The sequence below is a fragment of the Pelobates fuscus genome, chromosome 4, assembly GCF_036172605.1.
Source record: "Pelobates fuscus isolate aPelFus1 chromosome 4, aPelFus1.pri, whole genome shotgun sequence".
Lineage (NCBI taxonomy): Eukaryota > Metazoa > Chordata > Amphibia > Anura > Pelobatidae > Pelobates > Pelobates fuscus.
Genome location: NC_086320.1, coordinates 172,348,877 through 172,373,005, shown reverse-complemented (window position 1 = coordinate 172,373,005; position 24,129 = coordinate 172,348,877). Strand labels below are relative to the sequence as shown.

The 24,129-nt window shown below is 44.4% G+C and overlaps 1 protein-coding gene across 1 annotated transcript in view; it reads left to right on the top strand.

Annotated features, from left to right (window-relative positions):
* The first annotated feature begins 4,899 nt into the window (after nt 1-4,899).
* NQO2 (N-ribosyldihydronicotinamide:quinone dehydrogenase 2) overlaps nt 4,900-24,129 on the top strand; it is a 43,030-nt gene continuing 23,800 nt past the window's right edge. The window contains exon 1 of the mRNA XM_063451780.1: nt 4,900-5,214. Within this exon, the coding sequence (XP_063307850.1) occupies nt 5,208-5,214 (7 nt within the window). The 5' untranslated portion in view covers nt 4,900-5,207. The remainder of the gene's footprint in view (nt 5,215-24,129) is intronic.

The following is a 24,129-nucleotide window of genomic DNA, read 5'->3' as shown; positions in this document are numbered from 1 at the left end:
AGAGAGACAGACTACTGACCATACACACACAGAGAGACAGACTACTGACCATACACACACAGACACACAGACTGCTGAGTCCATACACACATACAGACTGCTGAGTCCATACACACATACAGACTGCTGAGTCCATACATACACACACACACTGCTGAGTCCATACACACACACACACAGACTGCCGAGCAGTGGCGGATCCAGAACCTAATCTCGGGAGGGGCACTGGTGGTGGGCTAGAGCGGGGTGAAAAGGGCTGCAGTGGAGGAATAGGGGACTCTTGTTTAGGGGATAGGAGGCTGTACACATATGCGACCACACACAGTGATATGAAAACACAATAACACACTGGCACATACACACAGAGAAAAACATATACCTTCACACACATACACTGGCACACCCACAGATACAAACCTATACCTACACATTCACACACAGATACCCACATACACAGATACACATACCTACACATATACACACACATACCTACACATGCACACACACACACACACACACACACACACATCCCTAAATATACACAAAATGACACACATACCTTCACATACACACACACACAGATACAAGGCAATAGAATATACAGCCAAAGCTCCAGGTACTGAAGATATATTTATTGGAGTATAGAACACCTTAAAAGTGCAAACGTGCAACGTTTCGGCCCTAGAGGGCCTTAATCATGTTTAAGTCCGTCTAGGGCTGAAAAGTTGCACTTTCATGTGGTGTTCTACCCTTCAATAAATACACCTTCAGTACCCGGAGTGTTGCCTGTATATTCTATTACCTTGTATTGTTGGACGGGTACTGAAGATATATTTATTGGAGTATAGAACACCTTAAACGTGCAACGTTTCGGCCCTAGAGGGCCTTAATCATGTTTAAGTCCGTCTAGGGCTGAAAAGTTGCACTTTTATGTGGTGTTCTACCCTTCAATAAATACACCTTCAGTACCCGGAGTGTTGCCTGTATATTCTATTACCTTGTATTGTTGGACGGATTAGCAGTGTCTTTCTAATGCAGAACACCTCTGAGGCTGTGGGCCAGAGTGAAAAGCGAAAAGCAGTGGTACACACAGATACACACTAACACACAAACATACTCACAGATACACACTGACACTCACAGATACACACTGAAACTCACACATACACACTGACACACCCAGATGCACACATGCTCACAGATACACACCGACACTCACAGATGCACACTGACACTCACAGATGCACACACATACACACTGACACTCAAAGATACACACTGACACTCACAGATACACACACATACACACTGACACTCACAGATACACACTGACACTCACAGATACACACACATACACACTCACACATACACACTGACACTCACAGATACAGATACACACTGACACTCACAGATACATACACATACACACTGACACTCACACATACACACTGACACTCACAGATACACACTGACACTCACACATACACACTGACACTCACAGATACAGATTCACACTGACACTCACAGATACACACACTGATACACTGACACTCACAGATACAGATACACACTGACACTCCCAGATACACACACATACACACTGACACTCACACATACACACTGACACTCACACATACACACTGACACTCACAGATACACACACTGACACACTGACACTCACAGATACAGATACACACTGACACTCACAGATACACACACATACACACTGACACTCTCAGATACAGATACACACTGACACTCACAGATACAGATACACACTGACACACTGACACTCACAGATACACACACATACACACTGACACTGACACAGATACACACTGACACTCACAGATACAGATACACACAGACACACACTGACACTCACAGATACAGATACACACAGACACACACTGACACTCAGATACAGATACACACAGACACACACACACACAGATACACTGACACTCACAGATACAGATACAGATACAGATACACACACACACACAGACACACACACATACACACTGACACTCACAGATACAGATACACACTGACACTCACAGATATACACACACATACACACTGACACTCACACATACACACTGACACTCACAGATACACACACTGACACACTGACACTCACAGATACAGATACACACTGACACTCACAGATACACACACATACACACTGACACTCTCAGATACAGATACAGATACACACTGACACTCACACACTGACACTCACAGATACAGATACACACTGACACACTGACACTCACAGATACACACACATACACACTGACACTGACACTCACAGATACAGATACACACAGACACACACTGACACTCACAGATACAGATACACACAGACACACACACATATACACTGACACTCACATATACACACAGACACACACAGATACACTGACACTCACAGATACAGATACACACACACAGACACACACACACACACATACACACTGACACATACACAATGACACTCACAGATACAGATACACACTGACACTCACAGATACACACACTGACACACTGACACACTGACACTCACAGATACAGATACACACAGACACACACACACACACACACACACATGTACACATACCTAAACATACACACTGGCACACACACAATTTGCAGCTTCCATAATGTTAACCACCCACCCTGCCCTTCCATACCTTTTGGTTGCAGGGAGGTGACTTTCTGGGGCTGGCTGATCCTGGTGGGAGTCTGAAGCTGCAGAGCTCTCTCTCCTCCCTCCTCCTTCTCTCCCAGCTGCCTCCTCCTTCTCTCCCAGCTGCCTGCAGCCTGTGTCTTCTCAGCCCGTGCGGTCTGTAAGCTGGGAGGAAGTAACAGTCACTTCCTCCCAGCACTCCCTGCAACTTTAAAGGGGCCCGGTCTGCCAAAGGGCTGCAGCACCCGACCGAGCCCCTAATAAGGTAGGTCCACAGCTGGCAGCTGCACTATTTTCAGGGGGGGGGGGGCAAGTTGCCGGCATTTGGGGGGGCCCAAGGGGGGGCCCAGCATGATGTAGGGGGGGCCATGGCCCCCTCTGCCCCCCCCCTAGCGACGCCACTGAAATCACAACATACATAATCACACAATTACACACACAGAGAGCCTGATGCATGCCTATACAGTAACACACAATACAATATTCACATAGTCATATGGATACTGTATCAGTCACATACACACATGCACAGTCACACACATAGCCAGTTACATACTTGCACAATATATGTAACAGTAGGTGTCCCCCCATTGTGATTTATGGCCCCCACCCACCGCTCAGGGGTGGGGGCCAGGGGGAGGACAATAGGTCCCCCCCTCATTATCCTTTAGGGTACTAGGGCTTTTAGTTTTTTTTTAACAGTGAGCAGCCACAGGCTGCTCACTGTTTACTAGACAAGCCCCTACTCGCGATATAGCTAGTAGGGGATGAATTTACTAATACTAAGTAATCTTTACTTAGTATTAGTAAATGTGTCTGAAAGACCAATTTAGGTCTTTCAGCCGTTTGGTAGATAGCTCCCTAATACCATGGAAATTAGAGAGTTATCTACTAAGCGGCTGCAACATGCCGCCACGGCACGAATAGGATCAGAGTTCCATTCATTCGAATGAATTTTCTATACGAACAAAGCCTTGAATTGCGTTCTAACACGAATGGACAAACTGTTCTCATTCTGTTAGGACGCAATTTGGCAGTTTTGCTGGCGTTCTGTCTAAGTGACAAGACGTTCGGCAATACTGACAGTAAGTATCGTGGGAACAGGGAGGAAAGCTAAGGATTGTGGGAAAATTTCTCTGACCACCGGAAACGAAGCACACTTTGCTCCTCCGCTGGTCATAGCTGGTCATGGCTTAGGAAACCTCCAGAAGAGAAATAGTCCCTACTTTATCTTAAGTTTTAAAGAAAACTAGAGCAGACAGGAAGAAATGAAGAACAGATCCTGAGAGAGGTAGAGAAAATGAATCGATTGGGGAAAGGTAAGTTCGGCATGACAGTGCCGCTTTAATGCAATCTTATTGCCTCTTTGCCACTGTAACCTGATTTAGAATGCTTTGTGACATTTTTCTTATTCAAAATAAATAAATGAACAAAACAAAAAAACTTGTTTACATTAAAAAATATCATGTTTCATGGTGAGCTCGTACTGGTCTTATTGGGCACATTAAATCATAGAAATGGGCCTCAACACTATTAAAAAATATTTTGAGCACAAAAAAAACCTGTTTAATGGCAAGCAATACTAACTCTCTTTGTTAGTAGTAATTTGTATACCTCTCTATGTCCTCTATCAAACATACACACATGCAGAACTAATAGTGCAACTTTTAAAAGAGTGGATTTGTGCGCACACACACAGCTGTATGGAAACTGCTCACACAAGTTAATCTTCTTCGAGAACAAAGCAAAATGTATTGAAAGAGCCTTTTGCACCATACTATTGTTTGGTGGGATTAGACTATTTTATTTGTTTATTTTATACACTCCAAAAGGTCCATAGGGCAACGATTGGCTGAAAAAGGCCTACTTTGCTTTTACTTGTGATATTTCAAACACTGCCGAGTCTGCCATAATTATTTACTAAAGTGAGAATTCAAAGGGAATTTCAAATTTAAGGTCAAAATAGTTGGAATGGAAAAAAATCTTTTAATCAGCTATGATTTCAGTTTGGCTACTCTTGCCTTGCATTTTAATTTCTCCTTGAATTCTCTCTTTAGTGGATAACCCTGATAAACCCTTGAATTCAAACACAGCATGGATGTTTTCAGTAGCTCTTCATTGAATAAAGCTTTCTAGAATCAAATGTGACCAAGAAAAGTGGAACTACTGTCAACTGTTCTTGTTTCCTAGGGGATCGGTTTGAGCATGGCATGAACAATACAAATCAACTACAATACCAGGGAATTCTTGCACACTGAATGAATGCTACAAGCTGTAACACAAAATCTTCATGCTATGCACGTGTATGCATCTAGTTCCGTGCTGACAGTGCTGCTGAATCTCTCTGTTCATGTGAGCTGACCAGCCCGCTCTGTCTTCTAAATTAAAAATACTGCTGCACACTGAACAGCTCAATAAAGCCTTTTCTGAAACCCATTAACCGTACTCTTCAGGATCTCAACTATCAGTTCTGTTAAACGGTATCATTGTATGTAAACATCAACAAGAATATAGAATGCCAGGTAAGTTCATTTATCGCTTCATACTGTGCTAGTATTTAGCTAATCTTCTGCTTCTAGGTTTGTGAAATGCACTTTAAATAAAGCTTGAAAATCTCATTTATAGTTCAGTTTACCTCAGGGATTTTTGGATGGAATGACTTATGCCGATAGGAGCCTGGTGCGAAAATTCATACTGAGCAGCAGGAGTTCTGATGAATAAGGATGACAATATCTTTATGGAATGGTGGTAATAGATATTATTTTCCAGTAGGTTACAGGAAACATGATGATGCAATTTTAATCATCTACCAAGAGAAGTAAAGACAAAGGTTGTCTTGGGCCCTGGGCAATCGTGTATGTGTGTGTATATATATATATATATATATATATATATATATATATATATATATATATATATATATATATGTATATTAATTAATTAATTTTTTTACATATATACTTGAATGGTGAACCAAAAGTAGGTATCCAATTGAATCCATGAAATTCATAACAACAGATTATATGGGTACACAGGTAGTATAGCTCATCTTGACAAAATGCCTCCAGGTCATGCAAAGTCTTTGGTCGTCTTGCATGAACTGAACATTTGAGATTTCCCCATAGTGTCTCAAAGTCAAATTCGCTGACGGTATACCTTGCCTTGGATTTTTTTCTGTTATTTTTATTAAAGCCCCCGTGCCATCACTGAACCAACAGAATCCTGTTCTCAACCTCAGGATCTCTGTGGATCATGCTTGTAAGGGAGAACTGTTACTGCACCTGAGTTCCAGAACTGAGCACGACCACAGTGGTTTGTTACACTTGATGATATTAAGGTCAGGAGACTGTGATGGCCACTCCAGAACCTTCACATTTTTGTGCTGTAACCACTGGAATGTCAACTTGGCCTTGTGCTTAGGGTCATTGTCATGCTAAAAAGTCCAAGAGCGTCCCATGCGCAGCCTTCGTGCAGAAGAATGCAAATTGTCTGCCAGTATTTTCTGATAACATGCTACATTCATCTTGCCATCACATTTTATAAGATTCCCCATGCCTTTAGTGCTTACACACCCCCATCAACATCAGTGAGCCACCACCATGCTTCACAGTGGGGATGGCATTATTTTTACTATAGGCCTTGTTGACCCCTCTCCAAACATAGTGCTTATGGTTGTGACCATTAAGCTCTATTTTGGTTTTATCACTCCAAATTACAGTGTGCCAGAAGCTGTGAGGTGTGTCAAAGTGGGATAACTGGGATTTTTTGTGGCATTATCGCAGAATATGCTTCTTTCTGGCAACTCAATCATTTTTGTTCAAGTATCGTCGTATTGTGCTCCTTGAAACAACCACACCATCTTTTTCCAGAGCAGCCTGTATTTCTCCTGAGGTTACCTGTGGGTTTTTCTTTGTATCCCGAAGAATACTTTAGGCAGTTGTAGCTGAAATCTTTCTTGGTCTACCTGACCTTGGCTTGGTATCAAGAGATCCCTGAATGTCCCACTTCTTAATAAGTGATTAAACACTTCTGACTAGCATTTTCAAGGCTTTGGATATCTTTATATATATTTTTCCATCTTTATAAAGTTCCATTACCTTGTTACGCAGGTCTTTTTTGACAGCTCTTTTCTGCTCCCCATGGCTCAGTATCTAGCCCTCTCAGTGCATCCATTTGAGAGCTAAAAACTCACTGACTATTTATACACAGACAATTATTGCAATTTAAAAAGCCACAGTTGTTGGAAATTAAACTTTAGTTGCCATTATAACCTGTGTGTGTCTGTAACAAAGCCAAACATTCAAGGGTAAGTAAACTTTTGTTCAGGGTCATTTGGGTGATTTAAAAAGGAGTAAAACAACTATGTGATAATAAATGGCTTCATATGATCCATATCCTTCAATAAAATATATATTTTTTGCAGGATCAGTCAGATTTTCAAAGTCAATGCCAAAATGTCACAATTTCTGCCAGGGTATGCTAACTCTTTGAGCACAACTGTATGTGTGTGTGTGTGTGTGTGTGTGTATATATACTGCACATGTGTATGTTGCCTTTACTTGTTTTATTTTAAACACTACCAGATCAGACAGGATTATTTACTTAAGTAAGAATTTAAAGTGAATTTCAAATTTCAGATCAAAATAGTTGACGTCTGTCTGGAAAATATCCAGCCATGTAATATGAAAAATAGAGACATTTATTGAAGAAGATACAAGAAACATTGTACATGGGAAGATTATGCCTCAGTCCCCTTCAAAGAAGGCACTTTGGGACCTCACACACTTCTCCCAGCATCTCTTCTACTGATTACAAAACTCTGCAAAATCCTTTGTTGGAATTGCCATCAGTTGCCTCGTCGTATTTACCTAAATCTCATTGACGGTCTGAAATCTCTTTCTTTTCAAAGGTAATTTTAGATTTGGGAAAAGCCAGATGTCACATGGCGCCAATTCCTTCAACAGATTCTCCACCATCTTTGAAGCATTTGTGCCACACTTTTATTAGTGCTGCAATGATTCATTGTCCCCAAAAGCGTTCTGGATCATCGGAATAGTTTTCACAGAGGAATGTTCAAGCTTAAGATTTGATGCAGATTTGTTGCTATACTCACTCACAACAGCAACAAAGTACATATGCTCATGGGGGCAGAGTCAACTGAGGACCGGAGCGGACATTCTTGTCAGAGCTCCATACCTAGCCCAGCGTTAAAGTTAATTCATTGGCGGAATTTATGCACTCACCCACCCACTCACCCACCCTGTTAATGGGCCAAAGAAAAACAAAAAGGCAAAGCCAGATAAGGACCCTACAAACAGAAATATTGGAGACTTCTTACGGGACTCGCAAAAGCATACCTGTGACAAATTGGCCCTGGGGAAAGAAGACTCCTCTTACACTTCGGAAGACTGGAGCAGAAGTTGCCAATCTCCAAAGATAACAGCTCTTGACCTCAGGGGGTGGATGCAGTAGAGGACCAAAAGAGCAGGTATAAGCTGAAGATTTGGGGTATCCCGGAGACAATGTGTCTCCCCGATCTGCCACATTATGTTCAGCTTTTATTTGCAAACTTACTACCACCTAAACAGGCAAAGCAAGTGAAACTGCATGGAATGTTCAGGCTGCCGAAACCAGAAAACGCAACAGCTACCGCAACTGCTCACAGCTGAAGGTGTTCCCACAGCTAATCAGAAATTTACTCACCTGACGCAAATCTCTACAATCCCTCCTGCAGCACCTCCATGCTAGAGACATTCCCTAATTCCCTACAGATGGGACGCACCTAAACAGTTGCTGTTCACTCACTCAGGGACTGTGTATAGAGCTCAGAACTACCCAGAACTAGAGAATCACCTATACAACCTTGGCATAATGGAGCCCCAGGTGATGGGCACAGGTTTCTCTGAAACTGCTATGTTTATAAAAAAAAATGGGTTAACCCTTGTCTGGGTGTCTGGGTGTCTGGGTGCCTAGAGTGGTCCTTTAAGGTATTGACCTGGTTACAGTTGCCCCTTTTGACTCATTGTATAACTATTGATTGGTAGCTCTAGTTACATAGATTAAATGTTCAGGTGCAAACCATCTGGGTTTTTTTAACATTAACTTGCTGTAACACTTTGTTCTGCCTTAACCAATCAAATGTTTCCTGTCTAGCTTTTGTAGTTGCGATTTGCATATTTACACCCTTGAGTTCATCTATGCCATACATTGACAGGTATGTGGAATCTATATTGCCTGATACCCTAGACATGTAGTTAACTTTTAGCCCTGCTGCTGGTAAGCCAGGGTAGGAAGCGAAAGGTTTTACTTTTGGTGGGTACAGACCTCGTTAAATGCCTTCTCACTTCCCTGTGTTCTCCAGTGAGTCAGAGCCACCAGGATTCTAAGCATCCACTCTGACTCACTGAATGCTGTGAAGACCATGAGGGAGCGATTACTGTGGGATACACCTACTGGAGGTGCAGGTCTCACTTTCTCACACTAAACCATCAGGGATCCTGGACTCCCACTATACCACTAGGGACCCAAAGTCCCCAGTGGACCAGCAGGCTTTCAGGACCCCCACTGGACCATCAGGAATCCAGGTGAGGAAAGGGTAAGATAAGTGCAGCTGCCAGCATAGACAATAAGGAGAAGTTGCTGCTAGAATGCAAAATCAGGAAATCAAAGTAGTCAAAGTAAATCTGCTAGTTACAGCAGTGCTCCCCAACCTTTTTATCGCCGCGGACCGGTAAACGTTTGATAATTTTTCCGTGGCCCGCTGTTTTGATTTAATAATTTTAATTTAATTGTATTTAAAAATGCCTTCAAAATAAAATACAGCTACACCAAAAAATGAATATAAAGTGATTTATTTTATTTAACTCACTAGAATGCCAAATCAATGAGAACCCTGAGCTTGTTTCTTTGCAACGAGACGGTTCCATCTGGGGGTAATAGGAGACAATGACACCCGAAGTGTGTTGCTTATGTCCAGTTTATTCCGCTGTTTTGTTTTGGTTGCCGTCACTGCAGAAAACCCCGCTTCACACAGATAGGTTGTCGGAAATGGCAATAGGGATTTAAGTGCTGTGGTGGCAATCTCAGGGTATTTTGACTTTAATCCAGAACACCGGCAGAGTTGTTGTCTCGAACTTAGTTTTAAGGCCACCGTCATTTGCAATCTCCAGCAGTTGTTCTTCTTATTGCATGGTCATGCTAGATTCGCCTGATTTGTTGGCAAATGGGTCGCGGATCCATTCCTTACCAGTTTGTGGGTCTTTTGTGGTTGGGAAGTAGCGCTCAAACTCTTTTAAAAGCAAAGACAGGTGATCGTGCACCAACTGGCAGAATGAATGTTCAAGCTCAGTCTCGCCTAAAATCCCCGCTAATGTCTGAAACATGTCCAAAATGCCTCTGTTCACGCGCCGTCCCCACAACTCCAGTTTGGCTTTAAATGCAGATACTTTGTCTGACAACTTGAAAACAGTTGTCATTTTCCCCTGAAGGCCCAGATTGAGTTCATTGAGTAGGCTGAATATGTCACACAGGTAAGCCAGTTTTGCGACCCATACCTTGTCACTGAAATGTGCTGCCGGCGGTGACTTCTTTTCTGAGAGAAATCTTTGCAATGGCTCTCGTAATTCAAATACTCTGGTTAGCGATTTTCCTCTGGATAACCATCTTATTTCTGTGTATAAGAGAAGGCATCTGTACTCTGCGTCCATCTCCTCACAAAGCTGCTCAAACAGGTGCGAGTTAAGTGCGTGTGCTTTGATGTGGTTAATAACTTTAACGACGGGGGCGTGGCCTGAGCTCGGAACGAGATGGCAGCATAGAGTGAGAGCTCCGACCCGCCGGCGTTACACACAGCCTTTAATTTGATCCCATCAGCATACATGGGACGCCACCGACGAACCGACACCCCCCAGACCCCGAAGGGCTCCCAAACCGGGCACACTCACGGCCCGATGGATGGATTCCTCCAAAATTCTGCCGACATGTGCGAGGAGGCAAGCGGATCCAAGATGGCGCAGACGGAGCCGTCCTCCAGGGAACCTCGTGGCACTACCCTGGAGCAGATCGGGGAGGAGATCAGGACTATGGCTGCTGCTATGGTCACAAAAGCTGACCTCCTAATGCACACCACATCCATCCAAGATGCCCTGCGGGCCGAGATAGCAGGTATCCGGGCAGAGGTAAATACACACACAGGCCACATCCAAAATCTAGAGCACTCCCAGGAAACACAAGCCACAAGGCTGCAGGCGACTGATATGGCCCTCGCACGCCAAGGGGAGCTATTACTACACATGAGGAGGACAATGGAGGACCTAGACAATAGGGGGAGGAGATGTAACATCAGGGTCCGTGGGGTCCCTGAACCTGACGGTGAGGAAAACCCTGAAAATACCCTAAATGACCTATTCCATATGATCCTGGGAGAGGGCGCTCCGCTCACATTCAGATACGAACGAGTACACAGAGCGTTACGCCCCAGGTCAGCAGACGGCAACCCAAGGGATATTATATGCTGTCTCAGCTCCTTCCGGGACAAAGACGCCATCATGCAGGCGGCCAGATCTCTACGTACCTGGGACTTTGGGGACGATGCAGTCTCCCTCTTTAATGACCTCTCGCCCATCACTCTAGAGGCCAGGAGGGCACTGAAGCCTATAACAGCGGCCCTGCAAGAACGAAACATTCAATACAAATGGGGCTACCCCTTTGCCTTACTGGCCCGTCACCGGAATGGCTGGGCCTCAGTCCGTTGGCCCGAGGAGATCCCAAGATTTCTAGAAGAAATGGAACTACCACATATCCCGACCCCTGACTGGGTACTGGGCCCGCTAGGAGGGAGACCTCCACAGCACAGAGCACCTAGGAGGCGAGATAGAGGACCACCGCAATGCCCAGCACAACGCAGACGCAACAACCCAGAGGCGCCGGAGTAAGGGGTATACCCACTACCTCCTTAGGTGCGTCCCCCTGACTCTTACTCCTGCCTGGGGACCCTCCACACTCCCTGAACTTCACGACACACACATAGATCACCTGCACTTCTCTATTACTGGACATGGGGACCTATCCAGCTTGGTAACACGGAGGTACAAATTATTATTTTTTTCTTCTGCCGGGAGTTTGGACCTGAACATCCATTAACCAACCGTTAAGTATGTATAGAATTTGGGGGGGGGGATAACGGGGGGTGCCTACTCTACAACACAGGCAAAGTCCTACGGGTAAATCTGTTGGAAGCGACACAGCGAGACACTAGACGTACCCGCCCGCACGCTGAAGCTCCTTTGCTCGGGACACATACGCCTTTATTGTTTGCAGACCTGGACCCCCACTTTGCACCATCGCCTATGCAGATGCTCACCATGGACATATGGTACGGGTTAATGCCCCTATGCACAGAACACTGGCTATGCTCGGTCCCGTTTGAATACATGTCTGGTACTCCAATTATTTGGCTACAGGGCCCACATGACACTCAGGGATTAGATTACACCCATAGCTTTACACAATGCCCCTTCATATGACTCAACAAGCGCTCACTGGATAGACCTCACTACTCCACCACACACTACTCTCGCTCTACAACATAGAAACGGGTGGGGGGGGTGGTACACATCACACCTCACACTGGCTAGTGGACAACCAATCCACCTCACACACGGAAGGGAGGTTCACGCTCTACCACTTCCACTGGCATAGATAAGAAACCATGTTCTAGATAACTATGTAAGGGGATGGGGCTGAGACGTAGAGGGGACACATCCAAGCCATATTTCAGAGACGCATGATACTTCCCAGTAACCGGACGGGGGTTGAATAGGAATAAGATTGATGTCATTATATGTGCTATCACTATATCTATGTGTATACCATCGTACTAATCACATTATCTCCTGCATATATGTCTAATATGTGTGATGCAAATGCTTAACCATTGTTTATTTTTCCTTGGCTGTCGTGGGAGCTATCCCCGGGATAGGGGGGACGGGGGACGAGACTCCCTCTGGAGCAGGTCGGACGGGCTCTGACCACTGTTTATTAGGCTATATTGTTGCTCTATGTATATATGTGTTTCTATGTTTGGCATTCCATGTATGGATAAAAGCACCAGGCTGTGGAGCCGGCGGAGAGGAGTTACCTGACACTACACAGACACCACACTATTACTTCTGGTCCATTACGGATCGGGGTAGGACTACTGACCCCCAATACGGGCCGCGCATAGGTCTGGACGACAGAGCTCCCCGTAGGCTCACCCCCTGGTCTGGTTACCTGGGTGGACTCGGGCATCTCTTGTCGTCGCGCGGCTACTCCCTCCTCCTCTTCTCGGAGGAGGACAGAGGTGAACACCTCCCTTTCCCCCCCTTTCGGGGTCACCTCTACTTGGGGAACCTCTTAATTCCCCACTTTTTTAATCTACTCTCTTTCTACACTCTGTACCTTAACTTTGGCATTCCTGTGACACCCTCTCCCTGACCCTAGGGGCGCACCCCTCATACTAGGAGGTTTGTCGTACCTACTATTTTACCCGCCCTAACCTCACTAACCACTGATGACGTATATAGCCCCACATCCGTACACACCTGTCGACTCGACGCGACATTATTCACGGAGTGGGTCCCCTATATTACCGGGACTTACACACCGTTTGACCTTCCGTCTCCACAACTACACAATAGCCTGACCACTGGGGATTAGCTCGACAGTGTAATGAGACCTCTGGATAACTGTGATATGGGAACTAATGCCGAAACCTCCGTGTCATGGCCCGAAAGGCGACAGGACGAGGGCGTACCTCAGTGCTCCGCTTCGTGTTATGACTCTCAACTGTCGAGGCCTCAACGTACCTGAACGCCGCACTCATCTGCTTCGTGAATTGAGGAAACAGCGGATCTCCATAGCAATGCTCCAGGAAACTCACTTCCTCGAAGGCTCCGCACCTAAACTCCGAAATCGGCAATATCCCAACAACTTTTTCAACAACCACCCCACGACCCGTAGGGCAGGAGTTGCTATTATCCTTGCAGCCGACCTGGACTTCCATGAACTGGAACAAAGTAACCGACAAACTGGGGAGATTTCTTTTCCTAAAAGGCACGATAGCGGACAGAATTTATACCCTGGCCTCTATATATGTGCCCAATAAGAATCAGGCACGTTTTATGCGGAGAACAATGAACAAACTGAACGAATTCTCGCAAGGTACGCTGGTCGTGGGGGGTGATCTTAACACTCCATTGGATCCTCAGATGGACACGTCGACGGGACATAGTTCCTTACCTGTATCTAGTATTCATGCCATACGTAAGTCGATGAGTGACTTGGGACTGGTGGACTGCTGGAGGGCGCTCAATCCAGATACCATGGACTACACCCACTACTCTGCACTCCACAGCCGCTATGCGCGGATCGACTACATCCTACTTCAACAGGAAGGCTTGCCACGACTGAAGAAAGCCGAGATCGACCCCGCCACATGGTCAGACCACGGCCTGGTTACGGTGGAGCTGGACTCCCCGCTGTTCAAACCGGCACAGTGGACCTGGCGTCTGAATGAATCCTTACTCCAAGACCCTGCAGTGGAAACTGAGATCATACGTGGCATTCTTATAAAAATCGCCTCCCGTCGACGCAAGGCAACCATGCAGGAAATTACGGACATATATAAAACCATCTCAAGGCTGGAACTCCAGCACAAACAAACCCCACTTGCCTCGGTTCGGCAGGACCTGACGGATGCCCGACGTCGCCTGAAAGAACTCCTCATGAAACGATACCACCGCTCACTACAACGCTCCAAGAATTTCTTTTATATCCACGCCAACAAAGGCGGCAAATACCTCGCCCGCGTCCTGAGAGGAGATACCCCCCGCACGCGGATCCATAAAATTTGTTTACAATCGGGAAAAGTGTCTCAATTTCCTGAGGACATCGCCAATGAATTCCGACGTTACATAGTTACATAGTTACATAGTTAGATAGCTGAAAAGAGACTTGCGTCCATCAAGTTCAGCCTTCCTCACACCTGTTCTTTGCTGTTGATCCAAAAGGCAAAAAAAAAAAAAAAAACCCAGTTTGAAGCACAATTTTGCAACAAGCTAGGACAAAAAATTCCTTCTTGACCCCAGAATGGCAGTCAGATTTATCCTTGAATCAAGCAGTTATTACCCTACATTGAAAGATTATATCCTTGAATATTCTGTCTTTGCAAGTATGCATCTAGTAGCTGTTTGAACATCTGTATGGACTCTGATAAAACCACTTCTTCAGGCAGAGAATTCCACATCCTGATTGTTCTTACAGTAAAAAAACCTTTCCTTTGCCTTAGACGAAATCTTCTTTCTTCCAGTCTAAACGCATGGCCTCGTGTCCTATGTAAAGTCCGGTTTGTGAATAGATTTCCACACAATGGTTTGTATTGGCCCCGAATATATTTGTATAATGTTATCATATCCCCTCTCAGGCGACGTTTTTCTAAACTAAATAGGTTTAAATTTGTTAACCTTTCTTCATAGCTGATATGTTCCATTCCTTTTATTAATTTTGTAGCCCGCCTCTGCACTTTTTCTAGTGCCATGATGTCCTTCTTTAGAACAGGTGACCAAAATTGCACAGCATATTCAATATGTGGTCTTACCAGTGATTTATAGAGAGGCAAAATGATATTCTCGTCCCGAGAATGAATGCCCTTTTTCATGCATGACAATACCTTACGTGCCTTGGCCACTGCTGATTGACATTGCACATTGTTGCATAGTTTGTTGTCTATAACAATTCCCAAGTCCTTTTCGTGTGTTGTTATCCCTAATTCACTTCCATTAAGGGTATACGTTGCTTGTGTATTCTTTACGCCGAAGTGCATAACTTTGCATTTTTCAACATTAAATTTCATCTGCCATTTGAGTGCCCAGTCCTCCAGTCTATCTAAATCCTTCTGCAGCAAAGTAATATCTTGCTCACATTGTATTATTTTACAAAGTTTTGTGTCATCTGCAAACACTGAGACATGACTTTCAATGCTGTCTTCAAGATCATTTATAAAAATGTTAAATAGAAGGGGTCCCAGAACAGACCCCTGAGGGACACCACTTGCCACCTCTGTCCAGCTTGAAAATTTACCATTAACGACAACTCTTTGTATTCTGTTTTTAAGCCAATGTTCTACCCAAGAACAAGCATTTTCATCGAGACCGATTTCCTTGAGTTTGAATACTAATCTTTTGTGTGGAACTGTATCAAATGCCTTGGCAAAATCCAAATAGATCACATCCACTGCAACACCCTGATCTATACTTCTACTTACTTCTTCGTAGAACGCAATCAAGTTAGTTTGACATGACCTGTGCTTCATAAAACCATGCTGATTTTTGCTGATAACCATATTCTTCTCAAGGAATTCTTGAATATTATCCCTTAATAACCTTTCAAATATTTTACCAGCCACAGAAGTTAAGCTCACAGGTCTATAATTTCCAGGCAAGGATTTTGAACCCTTTTTGAATATAGGAACCACATCTGCCTTCCTCCAATCCTCCGGAACACTTCCTGAAAGAAAAGAATCTTGAAAGATTAAAAACAGAGGTTCACTTATTTCTACACTTAGTTCCTTAAGTACACGTGGATGGATACCGCCAGGCCCTGGAGCTTTGTTTATATTAACTTTCTTTAGTTGCTGCAGCACATTGTCTTGAGTTAACCAATTACAATTATTCTGCAAGTTTTTAGTAGCAATCATTTGCACATCTATTGCCATGGGTTCTTCTTTAATATATACGGAGGAGAAATAGTTATTTAGAATTCCTGCCTTTTCTTGGTCTTCATTAACTAACACCCCCGTTTCAGTTTTAAGTGTACCTATACTTTCATTTTTGTTTTTTTTGGAATTTATGTACTTAAAAAATGCTTTGGGGTTTGTTTTGCTCTCTTTAGCTATCATTTTTTCATTTTGAAGTTTAGCAAGTTTAATTGCCTTTTTGCACGCATTATTTGCTTTCTTATATCTTTTATAAGATGCATCTGATTTGTCTGATTTAAATGCTTTAAATGCCCTTTTCTTATTTTTAATCTCTTGTTTTACTTCTCTACTAAGCCACATTGGTTTTAATTTGTTTCTTTTATACTTATTTCCCAATGGTACATACTGAGAAATGTACCTTTCTAATATTTGTTGGAAGATGATCCATTTATCCTCAGTGTTCTTTTCACTAAAGAGTTTATGCCAGTCAATATATTGTAAAGCTTCCCTTATCTTATTGAAATTGGCCTTTTTAAAATTATATGTTTTAGTATACCCCATGTGCTTTTGTTTTTTTGAGTTTATTTCAAAGGACACTATATTGTGATCACTATTTCCCAAGTGCTCACCTACTTGAATGTTGGTCAAAAGATCAACGTTGTTTGTTAAAACCAGGTCCAGACAAGCGTCCATTCTAGTTGGTGCTTGTACAAGTTGTGACATGAAGTTGTCATTTAACAAGTTTAAAAACCTAATTCCCTTTGCTGAGCTACTAGTCCCTATGTCCCAATTTATGTCTGGGTAATTAAAATCTCCAATAATTAAAGTGTTACCAAGATTTGCAGCTTTCTCAATTTGCTCAAACAGCTGTTGTTCCTCGTCAATATTAACATTAGGTGGTTTATAACCTATCCCAACCAATAGTTGGTTTCCCTTCTTTTCCCCCAAGCAGATATTTACCCATAAAGCTTCCACATTTTCCTCATCGCATTCAATTTGCTTAAGATTTGGCTTTAAATCATGGTTGACATACAAACATACCCCCTTCTTGTTTTTCCTATCCTTCCTAAATAATGTGTACCCATTTAAGTTAACTGCCCAGTCATGTGTCTCATCCCACCATGTTTCAGTTATGCCTATTATATCATATTGTTTAGTGTATGCTAATGCCTCTAGTTCCCCCATTTTGTTATTTAGGCTCCTTGCATTAGTAAGCATACATTTAATATCATGCGTCTCTTGTTTATTTTGTGAATTACCAACATTACATAGCTTCTCTGTTCTGAGCTTGCCCCTCCCCCCGTCTCCACCCTCCTTATACTGTTCTAAAGCCCATCTCCTTTCTGTCCTATCTCCATTTCGTAGATTGCAATGACCCTCCCCCCCTACTACTAGTTTAAAATCTCCTCCAACCTTCTAGCCATCCTATCCCCCAGCACTGCAGACCCCCTTCCGTTTAGGTGCAATCCATCACTACTATATAGGTTGTACCCAATCGCAAAGTCGGCCCAGTGCTCTAAAAACCCAAAACCCTCCTTCCTGCACCAAGACTTCAGCCACGCATTAACCTCTCTAATCTCCCGCTGCCTTTCCACTGTAGCACGTGGCACAGGTAATATCTCAGAGAATACCACCTTGGAGGTCCTTTTCTTGAGTTTGCTACCTAATTCCCTGAAATCATTCTTTAGGACCTTCCATCTTCCTCTTACTTTGTCATTGGTACCAACATAGACCATGACCGCTGGGTCATCCCCAGCCCCTCCCAATAATCCATCCACTCTGTCAGCAACATGCCGGACCCGAGCACCCGGGAGACAGCAAACTGTCCGGTTGAGCCGATCAGAGTGGCAGATTGCCCTATCTGCTCTCCTAATGATAGAGTCCCCTACCACCACAACCTGTCTTGCCTTCCTTACATTTTGATCCCCACCCGTACTAGAGGGGCTGTCACCTCGGCTGTTAGAAGTAACAGCTTCCTCTAATACAGCTACTCCTGAGCTGATGCTCCCAACATCTTCCCTCAAACGGGCAAATCTGCTAGGTTGCACCAAATCAGGACTAGCTAGCCCTTTCCTCTTCCCTCCCCCCCTGCTTCCTCGCCCCACTGTCACCCAGCTACATGCCTGTTCCCCATCTGTCATATCTCCTCCCTCTCCACTACCTGTCCCCACTAAACGTTACTACTGCGCCCTCTATAACATCTCGGGCTCTGAAAACACACCATCGGGACGCCAGACCACCACACTCATTCAAGACTACTTACGCGACAACATAGGCAGACGAGTGTCTCCAGAAGCGGCGAATACGCTGGACGAGCCGATTAGCACTGAAGAAATGGCCGCAGCCTTGAAGAATACCAAAACAGGCAAAGCGCCGGGCCCCGATGGATTTTCTGTAGGGTACTACAAGCGCTTCTCCTCAATCCTCCTACCTCGACTGACTACAGCCGTTAACACCGTCACAGATGGGAAACGCTTTGGAGCGGAATCACTGGCTGCTACTATCACGGTCCTCCTTAAACCGGGGAAAGACCCAGAGCATTGTGGCAGCTACCGACCCATATCCCTGTTGAACGTGGATACAAAATTACTTACGAAGGTCCTGGCCACTAGACTGCAACGTGTACTACCGAGCCTGATCCATGCAGACCAGACGGGGTTTATACCAGGGAGGGAGGCGCGGGACAGTACGCTGCGCCTCTTCTCCATCCAACACAGGGCACGTGAGACACGGGATAAAATTCTGCTTCTTTCCACAGACGCCGAAAAGGCTTTCGACCGGGTTAATTGGTCATACATGATGGACACCTTACAGGTCATGGGACTGGGACACAATATGATGACGTGGATCACAGCCATATACGATAAACCGCAAGCTACCGTCCGAGTGAACGGGGCTCTAACTTCCAGCTTCGAAATCCGGAACGGAACTAGACAGGGATGCCCCCTGTCGCCGCTCCTATTCGCGATGACCCTAGAACCGCTACTGCACGCGATCCGCCACAACCCAGACATCTCGGGATATACCTGGATGGGAACAGAACATAAAGTGGCCGCATATGCGGATGACCTTCTCTTTTTTGTCTCTCGTCCACGAGTCACGATGCCACGATGCTTACTCCTAGAATTCGAAAAATTCGTGAAGATTTCGGGTTTCAAACTTAACCTCTCCAAATGTGAAGTGCTCAATCTAACTTTCCGACCGGAAGAATACGAGGAACTGGGAACTATCTTCCCATTTCGCTGGTGCACAGAGAGGATGAAATATGGATGAGTATATGGATCACCACAAACCCACAGGAGCTTTATCGCCACAACTTTGCTACTATCCTACGGAAGGTTATCTCAGATCTGGATAAATGGGCGTACCACACATCACGTGGCATGGAAGAATCGCAGTGCTCAAGATGAATGTGCTTCCGAGACTTCTCTACCTATTCCAAACAATACCCTTGACAACGCCGAATAACTTCTTCTCCACCTTGAAATCAACAGTTATCCGTTATGTCTGGAGAGGGGAAAGATCTAGAATACGCTACGATACACTCTGCCTACCCAGACTTGGAGGTGGCCTGGCACTCCCGGACTTCAAACGCTACCATCAAGCCGCCACTCTGCAACGAATTCTGGAGTGGCATGTGGCTGACTCTACGAAGCAGTGGGTTATTCTGGACAACGGGAAATCACATGCCACACTTAAAGCGGCGGTATGGCAAGGAGGAACGGGAAGTCGCACTGGAGGGGGATTAGAGACCCCGACGACACAGACATTGAAGGCATGGGAAACACTGCGAAAGACTACGCACGTGTCCCCGATCCCTAGTCCTCTTCTCCCTATAGTTTATTTATTTATTATTATTTATTTATTAAAAATTCTTAAGAAAACGCAGTCTTATTACCCATAGGGTCTCGATGCGCATACCAGCAATAAAAACAGACAAAACAATATCCAGCAAAACCACAGCATTATAATCACATGCATTTGAACCAAGTTAAAAATTTCATGTCATCCCATACGCCTGAGCAAATAAAACTGTTTTTAAGCTCCGGCGGAATTTCAGTAGATCATTCTCAAGTCTTAATGTCAGAGGCAGGGAGTTCCAAAATTGCGCTCCCTGAACATCACTCGTTCTCCCTCCGCACTTTTTCTTTTTAAAATTTGGAATCTTCAATAAGGCTAAATCAGCCGATCTCAAGGATCGACTGGGAGCATAGCGCGTGAATTTATCCTTCAGATAGTCTGCGTGTGAATTTATCCTTCAGATAGTTCCCAACCCAAACCTAGCAGGTGGCATCCCAGCCAAAGCCTGGATATTCCTGGAAGAACGGGACTACATTCCGATTAGAACGGTCCTCCATGAGGGTACTGTTCGGCCCCTCCACACATTGCTGGCCGATAGACCTAATACACCTATGGCGTCCCTTCGCTACCTACAACTAACACACTACTACGGATCTCTCCCGCATAAGAAACGCCTTCACAGGGCCCTTACGTGGTTCGAGGGCCTATGTCACCAAGGAGACACACTTAGTAAAGCAATCTCACTGCTCTACCAACACCTGCTGGTAGGAAACACCACATCGAACAACACTTTCAGGAGACTATGGGAACAACAACTAGAGAGCCGATCTCGCAACCACAGTGGGACGCAGCACTCCTCTGGCAATACAAGAGCTCCTCCAGCTCCCACTATCAGGAAGTCAACTATAAGTTAATATCCATGTGGAATAGAACACCAGTCGTACTACACAGGATCTTCCCAACGACACCCCCCACATGCTGGAGATGTCAGGAGGAGCGGGGTACGATCGTACACCTCTGGTGGGAATGTCGACTCATCGTCCCGTATTGGGACCGTATCTGGTCTGAAATCAAGACGATGCTGGGGGACGACACGGAATGGTCTAGGGAACTGGCCCTCCTACATATCACCACCCGGTCTATATCTGGCTATAAAAATTCCATCCTACGTCACCTACTGAACGCAGCTAAAGCCCTCATCCCTGTGTACTGGAAGCGGACTGAGGTTCCCACGGTTGAAGAATGGCTACACAGGATCGGAGACATACAACTGGCGGAAGCGCTGCAGGCGTCCCTGGCGGGTCGGGAGACCAGGCACGCGGAGATGTGGCAACCGTGGTTCGCATACCAAGTTAATGGACGATAGACTTCCTGTAAAAAGGGGGGAGACTGTAGCCCAAAAGACAGCTAGCACCCCACACCACTGACACTGTGGGGGTTGGGACTACCACAGCGCTAGGGGCATATCCCAGGATTGGCAGAATCAACATCGGCCCGATGACCTGATCCTCCCACACACACCTCATGAGGTCGAGAACACACTATCCACTCGAGATCCCTCACTCCCACCGTGTCCATGACGCCAACATGTGTGCGGGGTGCGCTCTGGGGAACCGGGTGGGGGCTCACTACGATAGCCACCCTAACTCACCCTAACCCTCCCTTTCTACTTTTCTATCTCACAATATTTAATCAAACTGTAATAACCGATAACAGGGTACTGTAATGGGAATACAGGAAGGTGGCATCACTCTGGACACCTCGAGTCGAGAGACATGGGTACTCACTCAAGGGATAACTTGACATACTATCCCGACCAAGACAACAGGCGTACACACCCACCTACTCACCTAGTATTCTTTCTGGCATATACACAATACCTCATTACTATACCCAAACTGCCGCCCAGCCTGGTATTAGCACAATGCAAAATGTTACTTTGTACCTCCAAGTTGTATATGTGTCCAGGTACCTGAAATTCCTCGGTCAACATATTAAGAAACCTGTTTAAATGTCACTGTATTTAGGCCTAATGTTAAACGTGAAAAGTTATGTTGTAACTAAACTTTGATGGATGCAATGTTATTATCGACACAACAAAACCTAATTCACACTTCTTCGGCACCATCATGATGTAACTGCATCTTACAATGGCCTGCGAGCCGAACCTTTCTGTACTATCTATCTATCTCTCTTAAATAAACAGATTTACAAAAAAAAAAAAAAATAATAACTTTAACGACATCCATCAATACGCTGTTAAATTCCGGTGAAATTTTTTGGCTTGCCAGCATTTCCCTGTGAATGAGACAATGCGTAGATTCACTCTCAGGTGCAACCTCCTTAATCCGAGCAGTTAAACCAGACAGTCGTCCGGTCATGGCAGCAGCTCCGTCTGTGCATATGCTGACACAAAAGGACCATTTCAGTTTTCCTGACATATAACCATCCAGTGACTTGAACAGTTCTGCTCCTGTGGTGTTGGTTGGCAAAGATAGTGCACATAACAAATCCTCATGCACATCCTCCTGATATAGATATCGCACATAAACAAGTAGTAGTGCCTTGTTGTCGATATCTGTAGATTCGTCAACCTGGAGTGCATACCACGGTGATGTATTAATCCTCTCCAACAATTGTGCCTCAATGTCTTCGGCTATTTCCTCAATGCGCCTAGTCACAGTGCTAGCTGACAAAGGCACATGTGTTACCTTTTCCACAGCAGCCTCTCCTAGAAGTTCACGGCAAATGTCTTTAGTGGAGGGCAAGATCAATTCTTCACCGATAGTAAATGGCTTTTTAGCCTTAGCAATGCGGTTAGCCACCAAATATGATGCTCTCAGTGCATTCTCCTTTATGTGGTGGCCCTCATAAATTTCTTCTGTGCTTCGTGCTCCCGTTTTTTTCTTTCAAAATACTCCAGGGGCTTGTCTTTTATGCCAGGCTGCTTGGCGGTCAAGTGGCGAAGCAGTTTTGAAAGTTTCATTGCCTCATTAGAGAGCTTCTCGACGCAAACTATGCAGAGCGGTTTTGGTGCGTGGGAATCACCTGTCCCGATAAATCCATATTTCAAATAGGACTCATGGTATTGTCTGTTAAAAGTTGCATGTTTCTTTGATGTTGAAGGCTCTTCTTCTGTCTGTTCACTGGACCTTCTTTTCTTCCAAAGTAAACTTTCTAACGATGTCTGTTTCATACTCATTTTTGCTCATTTGTGACCTTCGCGAATCAATAAAATCGTGTAAGTTTAATTACTTTGACATACATATTTAAACTTGTATATGTCAGTTTTAGTTAAAAGTGTATATATATATATATATATATATATATATATATATATATATGTGTGTGTGTGTATATATATATATATATATATATATATATATATATATATATATATATATATATATAGAGAGAGAGAGAGAGAAAGGTAGAAAATGATAGCACTCCCAGGACTCCAATTTAAGATTTAACTTTTAATCATTAGTAAAATAAAAAAATCGACGTTTCAGAGGTCTCCTGTAAGGCCCGTTACACCGTTGTGTACTATCTGAGGTCATTATGATACCTTAGTGTTATTGCCTACTAGGGCTGTGCCCTGGATATTCAAGAGCTTGGTATAGTTCAAATACACTGCTTTAGGACTGAGATTACTAGTCAGTTACGTTGTTGGGTATATTTATATGGTACCTATTTTTCTTGACTTATTTGTACATTGATGTACCCTGCGGAGGCAGAATGGGGGAAGTGATGCCCACCCTGGGGGATAGGCATACACCCTAGCTTCCCTGCTTACTAGGGTACTGCTCGTTCCCCTGGTACCTCTGTACAGATTATTGTGTTGTATATATTTGGGGAGAGACATCCTCCCACTATATAATTCTTTATTTGCTCTAATTTC